We start from the raw sequence: 20,355 nt of genomic DNA, 5'->3' as shown, positions 1-20,355 counted from the left end.
ATGATGATGGGGTAGAGCTCATGTATTGGCTTTTGCCCACGTGCTAAATGTGTTTTTCTCGGCCATCTTTTACATTTTGTGGTACATTTCCCTGTTGAATGTGGCCAATTATGCTTTTACTTTTCTTTTTAGCTACATCAACCTCCGGGGCATGATTCTAGGCTTGAACCAAGGTGTGGGCAAGGGGAAGGGGAGAGCTAGTCCTATGTGGACTCAGGTGGGAGCAATGATGAATGGGGTAATAATGAGTGGAAATGGGGCAATATATGTAGATTGGGGAGCGGGGCTACACAACCAAAATCAGGGTTTCCCGTGAAATACTATTCTGAAAGCCAAATGGTCAGTGAAAGAGATCCCATGGGACTAGAACCCAAGGTTAACATCCAAAAGGGTACTAGGGGACAAAAGCACAGACCTAACTCATTCTTTCCGACAAATCCCCCCATTAATCCATGCCCAAAAGTGTCCATGATAAGCAAACTACAATACTCAATTACCAAATGACAAGGCATACCTTTAGGTTTGGGAGGCCCACCTTCAACATATGATCATGGCAGTTGGATGAGGGACAACATGGCTAGCTCAGGGGGCAGAGAAATGACACAATGAACTAGCTAGTGGCTATAAGGGGCTATTGAGTACCGGTTGAGGACCATCTTGGAGACAAAAAAATTCTCCTAGGGACATCACCCACAAAATGGTGGGTAACAAAGCCCCTGTTGTTGCTGTTGAAGCATGGAACCTAGGAACCAAGGGATCGGAGGGGGGTGGCATCTCAACTCGATCATCATCATCTTGGATAAGAGCATCCTCCAATTGCTCTAATTGCAACACTCCATCCTCCAAATTGGGCTCCTCTAGATTTTTGTCCCAAACCTTAAGGTCTTTATTAGTCTTTGCATCATCACAATAAGGAGACAACAATCGCAAGTTGTAGTGAACATAAACCAAACTCTCTGCCTGATCTAAATTTTACTTGTTCCTTTTAACACTATGGATGAAAGAATAAGAGCTCCAACACCTCTCTGTAGAAGAAGTGTTTACCACCTGTGATAGCACCCGCAATGCCAAAGTTTGTAGAAGTGGAGTAGCACCTCCATGCATGTTCCACCACTCAAGAGAAGAAAAATTCTCTCGATTTCTAATTGCATGCATTCTCCCAAATGGACCAGTGCTAAGCGTATAGTTGCTCAAATGTTTTATAGCATGGTAGATTCCTCCTCATCAGGGACTAATTTATACAATGCTTTCATATAACCAGATAGAACTTCTAGATCTAGGTGTGTCTTTTCCTGCTCGCCCCCAGGTGCTAGTGTTGAAAGCCATGATGGATGATAATATTTAGGTGTCAGAACATATGTTAAGGCATGCAATGGAACATTTAACATATCCCATCGTTTTTCCACCTCTACACAAATATAATTGTACAAGGTGATATCTCTAGGCTCAACAATGTCTTTAGTCTGCACTAACATGCTATCCATTTACTCATACACCTCCCCAACTATTGGCCGATCTGAATCTGCAAACTTGATCATGTAATAAATTGGTTTGGTGAATTGCAAAACGTATTTAATCTGTGACCAAAAGTAACTGTCAAGAATAGCATCCTTGGCTACATTAGCACAATCTATATCAGTGTCCCATGATTCAGAGGTCACCATATTAGTTAAAGCTTGTCTCACCTTCATTAGCCGCCTAAAGGTGAGGTAATAACTTGCAAATCTTGTTTTTGCAAGTTTAAGCAACTACAACTTGGAGTAAGTGCCATAAAAGTAGTTTACCCTTGTATGCCTTGTGATAAATTTAATGAGTTGCCTCCCTTTCTTGTAAAGCTCATTAATCCATCCACATTCTTTATGCTTCACAATATCATGCATCAAAAGGTTCAATTTGTGCACTAAACACCTGGATCAAAAGATGTGTGGATGAGTACGCTCAATAGTTTTTCCTGCTGCCTTACCGTTTGCTGCATTATGAATGATCACTTGAACCACATTATTAGGACCAACGTCTTTGATTGATTGCAATAGGAGATCTGCAATGTTTTGGGAAGTTGCACTGATGGAGGAGGAGTCATGACATGTAATAAACACTGCACCACTAGCAGAAACACCAAGAACATTTATCAAATGTTGGTTTCTAACATTTGTGCACCCATCTGATACAATGGATACTCCACAATCCACCCACTCATTTGTAAAACGTGTTAAAGCTCTTTGAACCTTTGCTTTTTCCCTTTCTAATAACACTGTTCTAGCTTTCTCATAGTTGGGGCTCTTGTATCCTTTTGGGGCTTCATTGATGGCCTTAACCATATCATGCCAATAGGGAGAGCGAAGCACATTGAATGGTACACCACAAGCACAAAGAAATCAGACTATCTTTCCATCCACATCATTCCTCCTAGCAACATTCAGGAAATCCACTATTGTTCTTCTACTTCCAGAGGTTGCAGAAGTACCATGAGGAGATGAGCTACCAAATTTAGAGGTTGCATTTGATTCAGAATGAGTTTTTTGTTTCTTGTTTTTCTGTTGTGCAACCTCCTCTATTTGGATGTATTTTCTTCTTTGTTCACCTGAAACCTTTGGGCAAATTGCTATACCCATAACACCTTTTTTGTCATCACTGTCCAACACCCCACAAAAATGCCTCCTCACATAGGTATATGAACCAAAATATGGTTTTCCTCCATGACAACCATGAGGGCACAAAAAATTCTAGCTTCCATCAACTTTTCCCCTGTCAAGTTTGGTCACAAAATTCCACAAGGGTGTCAATGTAGTTTTTCTCTCTATCATTTCAATGTTCTTTTCACCCCCTTCCTCTTCACACCCTTCCTCCTCATCATACAATGGGTCACTCATATGGGGACCACTATGCTCTTGTTCTTCTTCCCTTCTGTTCCTACTCCCCCCTGCCATCATGAAATCCAAAAGTGGAATGAGACATAGAAGCTAAAAAAACACCATTTTGGAATATGAATATAGATGGACAACCTGCAATGGAATGAGCATGAAGAAAGAATGGTAAAGAGTAGGAGAGGGAGGAGAAAAATTACAAACAACAATGACAGAAAAATGAGGGAGTTTGGGGTTTGCACTTACCTCTTTAGCTCCTATAGATGGAAACCCTTCTTTACTCCTCCAAGCTCCTCCTCCTTCACTGCTCCTAGCTCCTCCTCCTTCACTCCTCCAAGCTCTCCTCAAGCCTCTCTTCTCCTCTCTCTCTCCTCTCTTCTCCAAGCTCTCCAAATATACAATAATGAAGAAATGAGGGGCAAATGAGCTTTATCCCCATCTATCATTTCCCAAACTCAACCTAAACCCACCTCCAACTCAAGTTAGACAATTACAAAAAATTAAGTTATTTGGGTCGGCTGCATGGAATCGCCCATCAAGCATCGGAACCGCACAGGATCTGTATGGATCTGTGCCCGATTCGTCGCGAATCTGTGCCCGATCTGTCGTGGATCCGCGGTTTGGAAATCCGAAACTGCGGATCGGGCCAACTCGGTTATAAAATTCCAAGAACCGTGTTTTGTGGCTCGATCCATGGTTCCAGATTTCTGAACCGTGGATTTGTATGGGACGTAGATCCCTGTTTGGAGCCCCAGGGGGTGTTGATTTGGGGTAGCATCATATGTGCTCTAGCCACGAAACTTGGTGGAGAGGCTAAGGCACATGAGATCTCCAATACCCAGAAAGGGTTTGGGCAGATTCTAAATAGTTTGGGAGATATTAAAATAATTAATATTTTTAATTTAATCCCTAAGTCTAAACTTAGGGAAAATAAAATATTAATGTGAATTAATATGAAACTGTGTTAGAATGGTCCAAAAGTCATGGATCAAGCCAGATCTAATCTTAGCTGTTGATTAGGGACTTAATCTCGGCCGTTGATTTGTCAACAAGAAAAGTATAAGAGGAGGCTTGAGGGTCACTTGGAGAACATACTGAGGGAGACCAGTCAGTTCAATTTCTGGAGCGGGGTTAGCTGAGAAATTGAACTAGTGGTCTGGTGAGCAGTCAGGAGGTAGCAAGTACAAAACAGAGAGACGGGAGATCAGTGCAGAGGTAGAAAAGGCAGACGCAGGGCCAGAGGGAGCCACACAGAGGCAACAGAGACTGCACAGAGCCAGCAGGGCCTGCGTCATCCACACAGAGGCTGCAGGAGTGACGCAGAAGGCCAGAGAGGCTACGCAAAGTCTCAATAGGCTAACGCAGAGGGTTTCAGGCCATGCAGATGTCAGTAGGGCTGACGCTGGGTTCAGAAGAAGTGCTGAACAATTTGTCTATCTGTGGGTAAGCCAGTTTGGCACCCTATTGTACTAGAAAATTGCTGAATAATAAAATCCTCCCTTGCTGCACCGGTTTTCCCATATTGGGTTTTTCTGGGGACATTAGTTCAAAATATCTGTGTCAATGTGTTGATTCTTATGCATATGTTTGTTTCTGTATTACGGTGTGATATCTGCAACAATATTTATTTTAATGTTTATTGAAGTGATTTCATGAATAACTTATGGTGGAATAAGTAGGAAAAGTAAATCAGTTACTGCAGTGATAGAATTTTCACATGGTATCAGAGCAAGTAATTAGAGTCAGAAAAGGAAAATCAGTTATGGGTCGAGACCACGATGCAGAGGCATCCACCTTAGGGGACTCACACAGATTTTCAGAAGATTGCACAAGAGAAAGAGATTTCGATTTCCCTATGTTGGCTTCCAGGGTGGAAGAAGAAGTGGCGTGCATGACTAGTGCTGCATCATCAGAAGTATGGTATATAGACAGTGGAGCCTCGTGGCATATGGCGGGAATCAGGGAGTGTCTCTCAGAATATCGAGAAGAGAAAATAAACTTTCAGATCACCATGGGGAACAAGGCAAAGTACTCCAGTAGGGAAGGGTACCATAGTTTTTCAGACAGAATCGGGAGAGCAGTTCTGCGCCACAAATGTGCTGCGTGTACCAGGATTGGGGATGAACTTACTTTCCGTGTCACAACTACAAGGCAAGGGCTATGACGTCTACTTCATCAAGGAAAAGGTATACGTCAAACACCGGAGCTGGAAAAAGAAAGTGCAGATCGGGATCAAAAGTAATAGGGATTACAACTAGACTCACCAATGGTACTAATAGGTAGTCATGGGGACAAGGACTTGAACGAACTATGGCACAAAAGGATGGGTCACTTGCACCATGGAGCTCTGTCAATTTTTAGGAGCACTGTAACAAGAGTTTTGGATCTGAGTAGGGAACGAGATGATGTACGCTGGGGATGCGCTCTAGGAAAGTATGCCAAGGCGGCATTTCCTAGGAGCAAACACAAGGCCAAGAGTGTACTAGGATTGATACACTCAGATATCTACGGACCTATGTCCGTCAAAGCTCTCAGTGGTGCCAAGTATTTCCTTACCTTCATTGATGACCACTCGAGGAAAACTTGGATTTATTTTCCGAAAACCAAGGATGAGGTTTTCTGTCGATTCAAGGAGTTCAAGGCTCTGGTGGAGAATCTGACTGGGAAAAAAATAAAAGTTTTGTGCTCAGATAATGGTGGAGAGTATGTCGATAAGGACTTCACTGATTATTGTGCTAAGGAGGGCATCAGAAGAGAGTGAACAACTCCCTACAATCCGGAGCAGAATGGGGTAGCAGAAAGAAAGAACAGGACTATTGTAGAAGCAGCTAGGGCCATGCTGTACGATCAGGATATGCCAAAATTCCTGTGGGCGGAAGGATGCAACACAATTGTTTATGTTCAGAACAAGACTCCTCATTGGGCATTGGGCAAGATTACTCCAGAGAAAGTCTTCATTGGGAAGACGCCTGAAGTCAGTCATTTTGGGATATTTGGGAGTTTGGCATATTGCCGCATACTTGAAGAAAAAAGGAAGAAGCTGGATCAGACTGCGGAAAAGGGATATCTAGTGGGATATAGTGAGAACACTAATCTTCCAGGGAGCAGGAAGGTAGTAGTACGACGAGATGTAAAGTTCATGGAGGACAGAGCTTTCAAAAGATCTCGCGAAATGCCTTTCGAGGAGCTGTCGAAAGAGGATTCATTGGTCATGCCTCTTCAACCAACAGAAGTGAAGAATTCTTCCTTAGGTCAGGAAGATTCTTAGGATGAGGAGGAGCGAACAGAAGCACCTGCTGGCAGAGAAAGAACTAGCAGGGAACTTCGTTAGATTTTGCGTGATGCAAAGAACTTCATCGGTGAGCCAAGGAACAGTAAGAGGGAGCGAAGACAACCAGACAAATATCAGGCGTTAGTAGCTCAGGATGGAGAGCTTGACAGCTTCAAGGAGGCTGCTCAACGTCAGGTCTGGCTAGATGTGATGGTAGAGGAGTATAACTCCATAATGGTGAACGATGTTTGGGAGGTGTCAAGACCTCAAGACAGATCTGTGGTAGGTTCGAGATGGATCTACAAGATCAAATATGCTGTGGACGACAGTATTGAGAAATACAAGGCCAGGTTTGTGGCTAAGGGGTATGCTCAAAAGGAAGGGATTGACTATGAGGAAACTTTCGCCCTGGTAGCTAGGTATACATCTATTAGGACCGTGATGTCTCTTGTAGCCCAGATCGGATGGGAGATCCATCAAATGGATGTCAAGACGACATTTCTGAACGGAGTAATAGAAAAAGAGGTATACATTGAACAACCAGAGGGCTTTGAAACTCATGAGAAGAAGTCTCATGTATGCAGATTTAAGAAAGCCTTGTATGGGCTGAAGCAGGCATTGACAGCATGGTATGGTTGAATAGATGGCTACTTGCAGAAGATGGGGTTTGTCAAGAGTGACGCAAATCCAAATCTCTACTATCTGGTCGTAGAGAACGAGCCGCTTATCTTAGTATTATATGTGGATGATCTCTTTTTGACAAGATCATTCAGACTCATTGAGGACTGCAAGAAGAACCTAGCCACAGAGTTCGATATGAAGGATCTGGGACGAATGCACTACTTCCTAGGGTTGGAAGTTTGGCAGCAGAAAGGAGAAATCTTCCTTGGGCAAGGGAGCTATGCTACAAAAATCTTGAAAAGACTCGGGATGGGAGATTGTAGACCTATGGCTATGCCAATGATCACCAACTGGAAGAAGATTGATGCATCAGAAGACAAGGATGTCGATCCCACCCTATACCGGCAGCTCATAGGGTCCTTGATGTATCTGGTCAATACCAGGCCAGATATTTGCTACGCTGTCAACACCCTCAGTCAATTCATGGTGGAACCAAAGAGGGCACACTGGGCAGCAACCAAACACGTTCTCAGGTATTTATAGGGAACAGTTGATTATGGGCTCTTATACACCAAGGGGAAGGATATCAGGTTGAGTGGATTTACTGATGCAGATTGGGCAGGAAGTTCAGTGGATCGGAAAAGTACCTCTGGGTACTGTTTCAACATTGGATCAGGAATGACCTCCTGGTGCAGTAGGAAACAGAAGTTTGTGGCTTTGAGCTCATCTGAGGCAGAATATATGGCAACAAGCACAACTTCGTGTGAGGCCATATGGCTTAGAAAACTGCTAGTGAACCTATTCAGAAGAAATATGGAGGCGACTAGGATCATGTGTGATAATCAGAGTTGCATCAAACTCTCTGAGAATCCAGTGTTTCATGATAGGTCGAAGCATATTGATATCCGGTGTCACTTTGTTAGAGACTGTGTCCAACGAGGAGCTGTACAATTGAGCTACACTCCTACAGGAGAACAGGTGGTAGATATTCTCACCAAGGCCCTTGGAAAGTCAAAATTTGACTACTTCAGGGAAAAGATGGGGATGGTAAAGAACCCCTTTCAGAAGTAGAAATGAGTGTGTTAGTAGCACGAATGAAGAGGGAGTTGCAGTGCAGATGCAGTGTTGGGAGAAAGGACCAACAACAACACAGATGCAGAGGGAGTTGTTGTACAAATGCAGCAGTGGCAGAGCCATGGGCAGCAGTACAGGATACAACAGTGCAGAGGATGTTGGGCAGGAAGGCTTAGCATCAGCACAGGAACCGATGCCGGATGATCAGGGTGATGCTCAGTGAGGAGTATTGCCAGAGCACAGTGCTCGCTAAGAGGGAGTGTTGATTTGGGGTAGCATCGGATGTGCTCTAGCCACGAAACTTGGTGGAGAGGCTAAGGCACATGAGATCTCCAATACCCAGAAAGGGTTTGGGCAGATTCTAAACAGTTTGGGAGATATTAAAATAATTAATATTTTTAATGTAATCCCTAAGTCTAAACTTAGGGAAAATAAAATATTAATGTGAATTAATATGAAACTGTGTTAGAATGGTCCAAAAGTCATGGATCAAGCCAGATCTAATCTTAGCCGTTGATTAGGGACTTAATCTCGGCCGTTGATTTGTCAACAAGAAAAGTATAAGAGGAGGCTTGAGGGTCACTTGGAGAACATATTGAGGGAGACTAGTTAGTTCAATTTCTGGAGCGGGGTTAGCTGAGAAATTGAACCAGTGGTCTAGTGAGTAGTCAGGAGGCAGCAAGTACGGAACAGAGAGACGGGAGATCAGTGCAGAGGTAGAAAAGGTAGACGCAGGGCCAGAGGGAGCCACGCAGAGGCAACAGAGACTTCGCAGAGCCAGCAGGGCCTGCGTCATCCATGCAGAGGCTACAGGAGTGACACAGAGGGCCAGAGAGGCTGTGCAGAGTCTCAATAGGCTAACGCAGAGGGTTTTAGGCCATGCAGAGGTCAGTAGGGCTGACGCTGGGTTCAGAAGAAGTGCTGAAGAATTTGTCTATCTGTGGGTAACCCAATTTGGCACCCTGTTGTACTAGAAAATAGTTGAATAATAAAATCCTCCCTTGTTGCACCGATTTTCCCACATTGGGTTTTTCCGGGGACATTAGTCCAAAATATCTGTGTCAACGTGTTGATTCTTGTGCATATGTTTATTTTTGTATTATGGTGTGATATTTGCAGCAGTATTTATTTTAAGGTTTATTGAAGTGATTTCATGAATAACTTATGGTGGAATAACTAGGAAAAGTAAATCAGTTACTGCTGTGATACAATTTTCAGAGGGGGGGCATTTGTTGCAACTATGGGTGAGGTTGCTCTGATCTTTTTTCTCTAAATAGAAAATGGTTGCAATTACAAAAAAGTAAGGCCTATGGCTTGTGGACTACTACAGTGCACAAATCCCTCTCTGTTTGCTCTCTCCCCATCCCTCTTGGTTACTCTGCTCGTCTATAGAACAAAATGCTCTAGAAAAGAATGGGGACCCTTTTCCTCATAGTGGACCCGGTTATAACATAGCCTGATAGCCTACTAGTGGTTATGTTTGACTCCTTTAGCTCTTAACTAGAGTTACATTATGGACTCTTCTAGAGTCTTCTTCATTATGATCACTTGGCTAGCCCCTTTACTATGAGTAATGGTGGTTGTCGTGGCATCCTCTCAAATTATGGTGGTCAAAGCAAGAAGGTCAACTTCTGAGTGGCATAACTTTTGCATGTAGACTCCAATTGAGGTGATTCTTGTGCCATTGGAAAGGTCTCTGTGTGTAGAATAGGAAACAAAGTTGTGGTGCTAAATCGACAAAGGTTTACCCACAAAAAATGTTGTTTGATGCCTCAAAATGCTCGTGGAAGGGTTTAGACCCCAATTTGCCAAATTGGGTCCCAAAAATGGTCTTGTGAGCTGATTCCTCCACTTTTTCCATTCTTAAAGCATCAAGATGGATGACAAACAAAATCATGATCCAATCCGGCTCACATTAATAATACCAAGACTTTATTAGATTGCAACATTAGTATTGCAGTGTTAATACTCCAAAACCCAAGGTACCCCTTAAAACGTCATCAATCATCAAAACACGATTAACCACAGCACTAACAATCGATTTCCTTTTGAACATGTTGTAGAGAGGGAAATGAATGCAAGTTGTATGATTTTAAATAAAACACTAACAATTAATTTTCTTTTGAACAGATTGTAGACAGGGAATTGAATGCACAAGGGTGTTTGGTTTTATGGAAAACACTAAAGATTCATGGCATGCTTGTAAATGTTTTAATCTCTGTGCCTAGATGTTTCTTAAAAATAATTGTAACAATATCTGTGCTAAGATCTGTCCATGTTTTTGTAATGATTTTCTCGCAGAGACGCAGCTGGAAGAACTTGTTTTCATACATCGGTCCTGGGTTTCTGGTGTCAATAGCCTATATAGATCCTGGGAACTGTAAGATGCTTCATTTGCATTACTCAATTCAGTCACTGCAGCATCAAACTCTGAAAATTTATATGTTTCCTGTCTTTTGTTTTGCAGTTGAGACTGATTTACAGGCAGGGGCAAAGTACAAATATGAGGTAGATTTAACACTTTATTGATCAACAAGAAGAGAGTCAATGATTGGATGTCACTTAGAGCATTGCTTCTAATTTTAGTCAGAGCATCTTATATTTCTTTAGAGCTTTCCTAACAAGGCATAATTTTACAAAGTTAGGACCATACACTAAATCCTAAAGCATGGCATACTCTTTGTGAGGTTTCTATGTTTTCCACATTTGAGGTAAAAATAATGTCTGACTTTAAAGAGGCCAAACTAGTTTTGATAATGAGGAATACTTCTTTCAAATAATATTCATGGAATTACATTTGTTTGTGTCAGCTGCTTTGGGTCATTCTGGTGGCCTCATGTGCTGCTCTGCTCATTCAGTCACTGGCAGCTAACTTGGGAGTTGTGACAGGTTATTTTTCTGGACAGTTCAAAGTTGTTTTAGAGGTTGTCATTACTGTTTACAACCATTGGGTAGGATCGTAGTAAGGCAATGTCTCATTCTAATTAAACTCTTTCACCGTAATTGTTTTTTTAGTATATATTCATTGTTGTGAAGAGAATTCTAATGCTTGCATGGTTTGTCTGCAGGAAAGCATCTTGCAGAGCACTGCAAAACTGAATATCCAAGGAAAACAAATTTTGTATTATGGATAATTGCTGAGGTTGCTATTGTAGCATGTGATATTCCTGAAGGTAATCTATAGGCAAAAATGAGATTATTGAGAAAGATATAGACTATCAATACTTCACACAGTGAAAGTTGAATTCAGAGAACTTGATTGTTTGGAGTTGTGGGTATTTTTGAGTAGCAAACACTTTATCTCATAAGAAACTCTGTTTCCAACAACCAAAAACTCAGTAAATCTAATTTGTTCACTTTCTCGATGATGTATTCTCTTTTTTCAATGAAGACGATCTTTCTATCCATTAATGGAATCTAGCTTTGTGTGTTTTCTCCAACAGAGGAGGAAACTTTGATATTTGGCTAGATTGCTTAAAATGTTTTGAAAGTTCCGACAAAGATCAGAAACAATTCCCCATGATATGTATTTTTGGTCCATTTCATGATTTTAGTTTTATTTGCAATCATTCTTGTTGGTTTAAACTGTAGACATTAAAGCATTGATTAAAAGTAGGATTCATGGTCCTTAGGTGGTTATGGAGAGTATAATTTATGAGTATGTATTATATGGTTGGTTTTGTATAATAGGTAGATATAATTTTATGTTTAAACATTTATGCATATACATGCTGTTGTAATTGGGTAGTGTTGACCTCTACTGGTCAACTACCCATGCAGTACATCCCCCTTTTTATGGCAAAAAGGGGCAGCACCTGATCAGCATGTCCGTGCCATCCTGCCATCATCAGCAACTTGATCTTTTTGATTGTAAACCCAGTCTGCATGTATTGATTGTAAATAATCTTAGCAGACATGAGTCATGTATGTAATTTGCCTAGGTGGACCTAACTTTCTGATGATAATCTACGTCCCGGAAGGTTTTTCGTCTCACCGATCCACGGATCGGCAGAGTTTTCCTTCAAACCTGACCCCAAAGCCGGGATTGATTTTGTCATTGGAATTTTAGGAGAATCCTAGTGTGTTGATCTGCTAGATTATAGTTGTGTCGCAGAACTGGGTGATTTGTGAGGGTCTATGTTAAAGGGGTTTTCTCCCTTAAGATGTAAATTGTAAAAGTCATGATGTAATGTGTCCTGAGGGTTGAAAAATGTTTTAAATCCCCTCATAAGTCCTAAGTCCTAGGTCCTAGGTGATGTTTCCGAAGGCTTAGTTCGATGATCCATTTTAAAATGAATTAAAAAATTAAAAAATGAATAAAAATAATAAAATAATAAAAAATTAAAAAAAAAAAGTAAAGCAAAAAACCCTAACTAATAAAATAATAATATTTTAAGTGAATAAATCGACGGATGAGATCAAGAGATGTCTTGATCCTCATCAACGGTCGAGATCATTTCTACATGGATCACTCGAACTAGCCGTTGGAGGCATTTCCTTTAAGTAGGGTGCTAGGGGTCATTTCAGATCAGCTGATCTGTGAGTCTGTACTGAAAAAGATCTCTTGTAATCTGAGTTTCTGGTTAATAAAGAAGACTTTGGGGTCCAAATCTGGCCGGTGTTACTCTCTGGAATTGCTGTGAGATGTTTATTTTTCTGCATATTTCAGTTTTCAGCCGTTAATAATAGCTTGTTTTCAGAGTATTGTGAGTACATGTATCTTGCTCACTTGCTAGGGTTTGAATGTTGTAGGGTTTCTGGAATAATGGCAGGTATCTCCATTATTTCCTGAGATCTAGCAGCGTTCTCTCTCTCTTTGCTGATGGTTGCTTGAGATGTGCAGGAAAACCTTTCTGAAGGAAATTGTGGGCGTTTGGGGAAGTTCTGGGCTGAACCAGCCGACTCCCACAGGCTTTTCTTTGCAGAGCCTAGCTGATTTTGGCCCTGGGTTAATCATTTAAAGTTTATTTCCTGTTTTGCATGAGAGACTTTCTTTCTGTTCACAGCAAAGTTCAAATTTCTGTTTCTTTGAAATATTTCTGTGCTTACTGCTAAATCTGGCTGCTAAGGGGCTAAATTTGTACATTAATCAGCTGTCTTAGGGTTTCGAATTTTTCTGATCTAGGGTTTCAAATTTTTGTGCAGTTTTTATTAGGGTTTTGTCTTTTTTGCAACTGCAGGATCGCCATCAGGGTTAACGAAATTCAGTTTAAGAGGAAAAAGCGGAGATTGTCAATGTGTGTTCATGCCCAGAAAAAAAATAAATTATTGATTGAATCAGCGTGGTTCTCTTGCTGCCTTTCGAAGCACAAAAATAAGAAAAGAAATATGTGAGAAATTTTCCCAGCGAAACATCCACGCTGAGAACTCGACGCATCTGGTTATGCTCATGATACCAGCGAAATCCACTCAGTGCATCATTTTCTTCTACCGCCGATCCCATCCTGCCTTCTGCGTATTGTCATACTTTCGATTTCCTTAACTCCGCTGAGGGAGAAGTATATCATCAATCCCTTTTTCGTTCAAACAAACTCGCTAAGATTTCCAGAAGATACACTTCACATATGGGTTGGCGTTAAAGGGTTTTCTGTACAGGCACTTTGATAATGCCAGAGGAAACGTGTTTGATAGTTCCATTTCTCCGCCGTCTGTCATCAATTTTACAGCCCAGCGTCAGCTATCAAAAACCTCTGTTTGTGTCCTGCGTGGAGGCATCCAAAACATCAGGAAATGGTTTCGATTTGATCCGTAGTTTATCTGGCAGCTTCATCATCGGGCCAGGTTTATCTTCAGTCGTTTTTCTTTGATGATACGATCCATCGCCGCAGGGAAGGATTCTCAGCTCCATCGAACCCGTCTTACATATCCGCGTGGGCACCAAAAACGTATTCGCGCGGGCAGCAGGCCTATCCCTTCACGCAGACGGTAACATCAGGTTCCGGAAAGGTAAAAGGCATTGCGTTAGTGGTTTCATCCTTTACGTCTCACACGTTAGGATCCAACTTAAATAAAAAATTTCATAAAAAGAAAATATGTAAATCGATTTTTTTTTGGTTTTGGATTTCATATGGTATTTGCGTTTGATGGGTATAGACGGATCTTTTTTTAAATTTTAGGCTTGAAATTTGTATAGTTTTACTTTGTTTAAAATAGATTTCATGTTACTTTAGGATTTAACGTATTAGATTTTAATTTTTAGATATATCAAAAAATCAAAAAAAAAATTTATGTTTGGGACTTAGCTTTTTGTTTGCAATTTAATCTTGTTTAATTTAGTTTAGCATTTTAATTAGATTTTAAATTTTCTTTTATTTTGATCATATGAAAAATATAAAAAATAAAAAAGATTTATAAATTTTTTTTTTAGGCTTAATTTAGTTTTTTTATGCAGTTAAGTTTTAGATTAATTTTATTTAGAAATTTTTGTTTAAAATTTTGCCTGAAAATCATAAAAAATATTGTGGGATATTTTTGCCATTTTCAGTCTTGACTCCGAAATTACCTGTGTTTCATCTTTTATGTTGAGATTGAAATTTTTAACGTGGGAATTAGTGTTTAATTTGATTCAATTTTTCAGCTGATGATTAATTGCATGAATGTGGCCTCCTGTCGTTATTTTACATGGTCATGCAAAATACTTTATATTTCGAAAATCTAAATTTGCTGGAGTATCACTAAGTCGTTAAGCATTTTTTCTCACTTGATAAAAGTTAAATGATAAATGATTGCTCCTAATGAGATCATATTCCTGCCAGCATCTGGTACTTAATCATTTAAACATCAACTCCACAAGGCACTGGTCTTTTAAATTTCTAAATCCATCTAGTGCTTATCATATCGTGAATCGTATCTCTCGCCCAACTGTTTGGCAGTTGGCCTTCATCTTTTCACAGGGTCTACCCCCCTTAGCCGTGGGAGACAGGCTTAAACGGAGGGATCGGGGATCAGAGTGACAGCCCCCGGTCTGAGCGTTGTCGTGCCAATCTGCGCGACAACATTTTTTGGCGCCGTTGCCGGGGACACTTTGTTCTCGGTGTTTCAAACGACAATCATTCATCTTCTCATCTTTCTCATCTCTCAGTTGAGCTGGCAATTCAACATTTTGGCATCTTTTCATCACATCTCAGCAGCGCCTCTTGGGTTTGTTTCCTGTTTGGGTGGCGACTCCACTTTCTCATTTTTCCCAGACAAGAAGCTTTCCTCATATCTGCTTGTGGTTACTTTTTGGATCCTAGAATCAGATTTATTGTTCAAGTGGCGACTCCACTTCTTTCATCTTTGATTTTCTTGAGCAGAAATCTCTTTCTATCATCCATTTGATCCCTTGTTGTTCATCATGGATTATTCATGTAAACCATGTCATTTTACTAATAATCTCCATGATCTTCCGAAAGAGGCCATTTCTAAATTATTTAAGTTTTCGGGTGATGATCCGGTCGCTGTTAGACATCATTTAAACATGTTTACTTGTGTAATGACCATATATTGTAGACTTCCTCAATATAATCATGAAGATTTCAAGATGCGTCTATTTGTCCATTCTTTAGAGGGTGATGCCTTGAATTGGTTTAATAACTTTCCTAATGATTTTTTCACTTCTTTACAAGACATTCTCAATGCTTTTAAAGATAGATATGATAGTCCAAACAGCTTGCCTTCTGCCCCTAAAATTGTGCAACAGAAAGAAAGAGTTCAAGATCAGAATGTGTCATCAACCGGAACTATTGCAGATCAAGTTCATGATAGTGAAAAATCAGGGATAAATGACAATGAACAGGAAGAGCAAAAGCAAATAATACAAGATTTAATGATGCTGGTGAAAAATATGGAAAGCAACCAAACTAATCTTATCAATGATGTTAAAACTTTACGCACCCATCTGGAAAAACGTAATAAGGAGATTGAGGACACGCAAAATCAGCATGCTAAGGAAATTGAGGCCATGAAAACTAAACATGAAACAGAAATTGGAAACATGCAAGCGAATCATGAAGAAGAAATAAATTCCATGCAGCATTGCTTGATGAACATGAAGGAAGAAAATGTTAAAGTAATAAAAGACATGGAAGAACATCATGCCAGACAAATTAGTGCTATAAAGGTTGAACACTCTAGACATATGGATGCCATTAGAATACAGGTTCAAAAGTTTCAGCAATTGGAAAATGAAAGAAACCAGATAACAACAATAGATCAGGAGCCTTCTCATTTGTTGCAACAAGCTCCATCTTATTATGAGGAGGTTATTAGTTCAGTTGAAAGATGGTTGATTGAAGATGGACTTAAGAATGATAAAGATCAGATGCGGGCTAAAGAGAGACATATCACGCATACTTCATCTGATAGTTTCGAAACAGAAAGTTCCAGCTCATCAGTAATTCATCCTGCCAGAAAGAAAAAGCGCAAGAGGAAGAAAATGAGAAGAAGATTTGACGCATCAGACGGCCGCGAGCTGCTTGATTTTCGGATAGGAAAAAGTCCTACCATATGCAAAATTGGACATGGCACATCCGACAAGCAGCCGACAGATTTGCCTGAAAGCAGGCAAATGCTCAGTATGCACTATATTGAACACATCTGATGCCGTGGGGCATTTTTTGTATTGTATTTCTAACTCTACTCCTCGTCTTTTCAGCGTTTCATTTCTGTTTTAGGATTAGATTTACTTTTCATGTTATTAGATAGTTAATAAATGAAGAGCTTTTATGTGCTTAATGTATATGCTGATTTTTTGGATGGACGCTACTTATTTTTGTGTTGTATGGATGCAGATTCTGGATTCTCACATTCCTGCAAGCAGCAACGTGTCCCCAAGTAGAGCCAGATGTTGACCTCTACTGGTCAACTACCCATGCAGTACATCCCCCTTTTTATGGCAAAAAGGGGCAGCACCTGATCAGCATGTCCGTGCCATCCTGCCATCATCAGCAACTTGATCTTTTTGATTGTAAACCCAGTCTGCATGTATTGATTGTAAATAATCTTAGCAGACATGAGTCATGTATGTAATTTGCCTAGGTGGACCTAACTTTCTGATGATAATCTACGTCCCGGAAGGTTTTTCGTCTCACCGATCCATGGATCGGCAGAGTTTTCCTTCAAACCTGACCCCAAAGCCGGGATTGATTTTGTCATTGGAATTTTAGGAGAATCCTAGTGTGTTGATCTGCTAGATTATAGTTGTGTCACAGAACTGGGTGATTTGTGAGGGTCTATGTTAAAGGGGTTTTCTCCCTTAAGATGTAAATTGTAAAAGTCATGATGTAATGTGTCCTGAGGGTTGAAAAATGTTTTAAATCCCATCATAAGTCCTAAGTCCTAGGTCCTAGGTGATGTTTCCGAAGGCTTAGTTCGATGATCCATTTTAAAATGAATTAAAAAATTAAAAAATGAATAAAAATAATAAAATAATAAAAAATTAAAAAAAAAAGTAAAGCAAAAAACCCTAACTAATAAAATAATAATATTTTAAGTGAATAAATCGACGGATGAGATCAAGAGATGTCTTGATCCTCATCAACGGTCGAGATCATTTCTACATGGATCACTCGAACTAGCCGTTGGAGGCATTTCCTTTAAGTAGGGTGCTAGGGGTCATTTCAGATCATCTGATCTGTGAGTCTGTACTGAAAAAGCTCTCTTGTAATCTGATTTTCTGGTTAATAAAGAAGACTTTGGGGTCCAAATCTGGCCGGTGTTACTCTCTGGAATTGCTGTGAGATGTTTATTTTTCTGCATATTTCAGTTTTCAGCTGTTAATAATAGCTTGTTTTCAGAGTATTGTGAGTACAGGTATCTTGCTCACTTGCTAGGGTTTGAATGTTGTAGGGTTTCTGGAATAATGGCAGGTATCTCCATTATTTCCTGAGATCTAGCAGCATTCTCTCTCTCTTTGCTGATGGTTGCTTGAGATGTGCAGGAAAACCTTTCTGAAGGAAATTGTGGGCGTTTGGGGAAGTTCTGTGCTGAACCAGCCGACTCCCACAGGCTTTTCTTTGCAGAGCCTAGCTGATTTTGGCCCTGGGTTAATCATTTAAAGTTTATTTCCTGTTTTGCATGAGAGACTTTCTTTCTGTTCACAGCAAAGTTCAAATTTCTGTTTCTTTGAAATATTTCTGTGCTTACTGCTAAATCTGGCTGCTAAGGGGCTAAATTTGTACATTAATCAGCTGTCTTAGGGTTTCGAATTTTTCTGATCTAGGGTTTCAAATTTTTGTGCAGTTTTTATTAGGGTTTTGTCTTTTTTGCAACTGCAGGATCGCCATCAGGGTTAACGAAATTCAGTTTAAGAGGAAAAAGCGGAGATTGTCAATGTGTGTTCATGCCCAGAAAAAAAAAAATTATTGAATGAATCAGCGTGGTTCTCTTGCTGCCTTTCGAAGCACAAAAATAAGAAAAGAAATATGTGAGAAATTTTCCCAGCGAAACATCCACGCTGAGAACTCGACGCATCTGGTTATGCTCATGATACCAGCGAAATCCACTCAGTGCATCATTTTCTTCTACCGCCGATCCCATCCTGCCTTCTGCGTATTGTCATACTTTCGATTTCCTTAACTCCGCTGAGGGAGAAGTATATCATCAATCCCTTTTTCGTTAAAACAAACTCGCTAAGATTTCCAGAAGATACACTTCACATATGGGTTGGCGTTAAAGGGTTTTCTGTACAGGCACTTTGATAATGCCAGAGGAAACGTGCTTGATAGTTCCATTTCTCCGCCGTCTGCCATCAATTTTACAGCCCAGCGTCAGCTATCAAAAACCTCTGTTTGTGTCCTGCGTGGAGGCATCCAAAACATCAGGAAATGGTTTCGATTTGATCCGTAGTTTATCTGGCAGCTTCATCATCGGGCCAGGTTTATCTTCAGTCGTTTTTCTTTGATGATACGATCCATCGCCGCAGGGAAGGATTCTCAGCTCCATCGAACCCGTCTTACATATCCGCGTGGGCACCAAAAACGTATTCGCGCGGGCAGCAGGCCTATCCCTTCACGCAGACGGTAACATCAGGTTCCGGAAAGGTAAAAGGCATTGCGTTAGTGGTTTCATCCTTTACGTCTCACACGTTAGGATCCAACTTAAATAAAATATTTCATAAAAAGAAAATATGTAAATCGATTTTTTTTTGGTTTTGGATTTCATATGGTATTTGCGTTTGATGGGTATAGACGGATCTTTTTTTAAATTTTAGGCTTGAAATTTGTATAGTTTTACTTTGTTTAAAATAGATTTCATGTTACTTTAGGATTTAACGTATTAGATTTTAATTTTTAGATATATCAAAAAATCAAAAAAAATATTTATGTTTGGGACTTAGCTTTTTGTTTGCAATTTAATCTTGTTTAATTTAGTTTAGCATTTTAATTAGATTTTAAATTTTCTTTTATTTTGATCATATGAAAAATATAAAAAATAAAAAAGATTTATAAATTTTTTTTTTTAGGCTTAATTTAGTTTTTTTATGCAGTTAAGTTTTAGATTAATTTTATTTAGAAATTTTTGTTTAAAATTTTGCCTGAAAATCATAAAAAATATTGTGGGATATTTTTGCCATTTTCAGTCTTGACTCCGAAATTACCTGTGTTTCATCTTTTATGTTGAGATTGAAATTTTTAACGTGGGAATTAGTGTTTAATTTGATTCAATTTTTCAGCTGATGATTAATTGCATGAATGTGGCCTCCTGTCGTTATTTTACATGGTCATGCAAAACACTTTATATTTCGAAAATCTAAATTTGCTGGAGTATCACTAAGTCGTTAAGCATTTTTTCTCACTTGATAAAAGTTAAATGATAAATGATTGCTCCTAATGAGATCATATTCCTGCCAGCATCTGGTACTTAATCATTTAAACATTAACTCCACAAGGCACTGGTCTTTTAAATTTCTAAATCCATCTAGTGCTTATCATATCGTGTATCGTATCTCCCGCCCAACTGTTTGGCAGTTGGCCTTCATCTTTTCACAGGGTCTACCCCCCTTAGCCGTGGGAGACAGGCTTAAACGGAGGGATCGGGGATCAGAGTGACAGCCCCCGGTCTGAGCGTTGTCGTGCCAATCTGCGCGACAACAGGTAGCATCAAAAGTACTCTCACATGTCGTTGGTGCTAGGCTTGTGAGAGAGAAACAATCACAAAGATGAGTGTGTGGGCTTTGCACCCAAGTTGGGGGTTTTGGACCCAAAGTGATGAGGTTTTGTGCCCAAGGAAATTCTAATTTAATGTTAAGGTTGTGTTGGAGGTCACTTGAAGGACATAAGGGCTTCCTAAGAGACCTAAGGACAAGTATAAATAACAAGCCAATCCAGAGAATTGGAGATAAGAAGATCAAAGGAATTCTTCTTGTGTGGTGGAGGCCAAAAAGTGTCTTAGCTGCAAGCTGAAGGAAGGAAGCTATGAAGACAAGGAAGCTGTAGTCTGAAAGGAGATTTAGCCCTAGTTTGAGGGCTGATTGATCAAGGTGCTACCTCAACAAGCAGGCCGGGGATAGAAAGGAATTATATGAGGCTGAAAGGAGTGAACAAT

General features: G+C 40.1%; 1 protein-coding gene across 1 annotated transcript in view; it reads left to right on the top strand.

Annotated features, from left to right (window-relative positions):
- The window catches only part of LOC149225944 (metal transporter Nramp3-like), a 308,455-nt gene that overhangs the window by 68,200 nt on the left and 219,900 nt on the right, over positions 1-20,355 (top strand). The window contains exons 2-5 of the mRNA XM_089377345.1: positions 10,132-10,210; positions 10,298-10,338; positions 10,641-10,719; positions 10,899-11,003. Coding sequence (XP_089233471.1) covers positions 10,132-10,210; positions 10,298-10,338; positions 10,641-10,719; positions 10,899-11,003 — 304 coding nt within the window. The remainder of the gene's footprint in view (positions 1-10,131; positions 10,211-10,297; positions 10,339-10,640; positions 10,720-10,898; positions 11,004-20,355) is intronic.

The sequence above is a fragment of the Pinus tabuliformis genome, chromosome J (assembly GCF_031772625.1).
Source record: "Pinus tabuliformis cultivar Carrire ecotype Pingquan chromosome J, CPIR1, whole genome shotgun sequence".
NCBI classification, from domain to species: Eukaryota; Viridiplantae; Streptophyta; class Pinopsida; order Pinales; family Pinaceae; genus Pinus; species Pinus tabuliformis.
The sequence above is the reverse complement of the archived record's forward strand: the minus strand, read 5'-3'. Positions and strand labels throughout refer to the sequence as shown.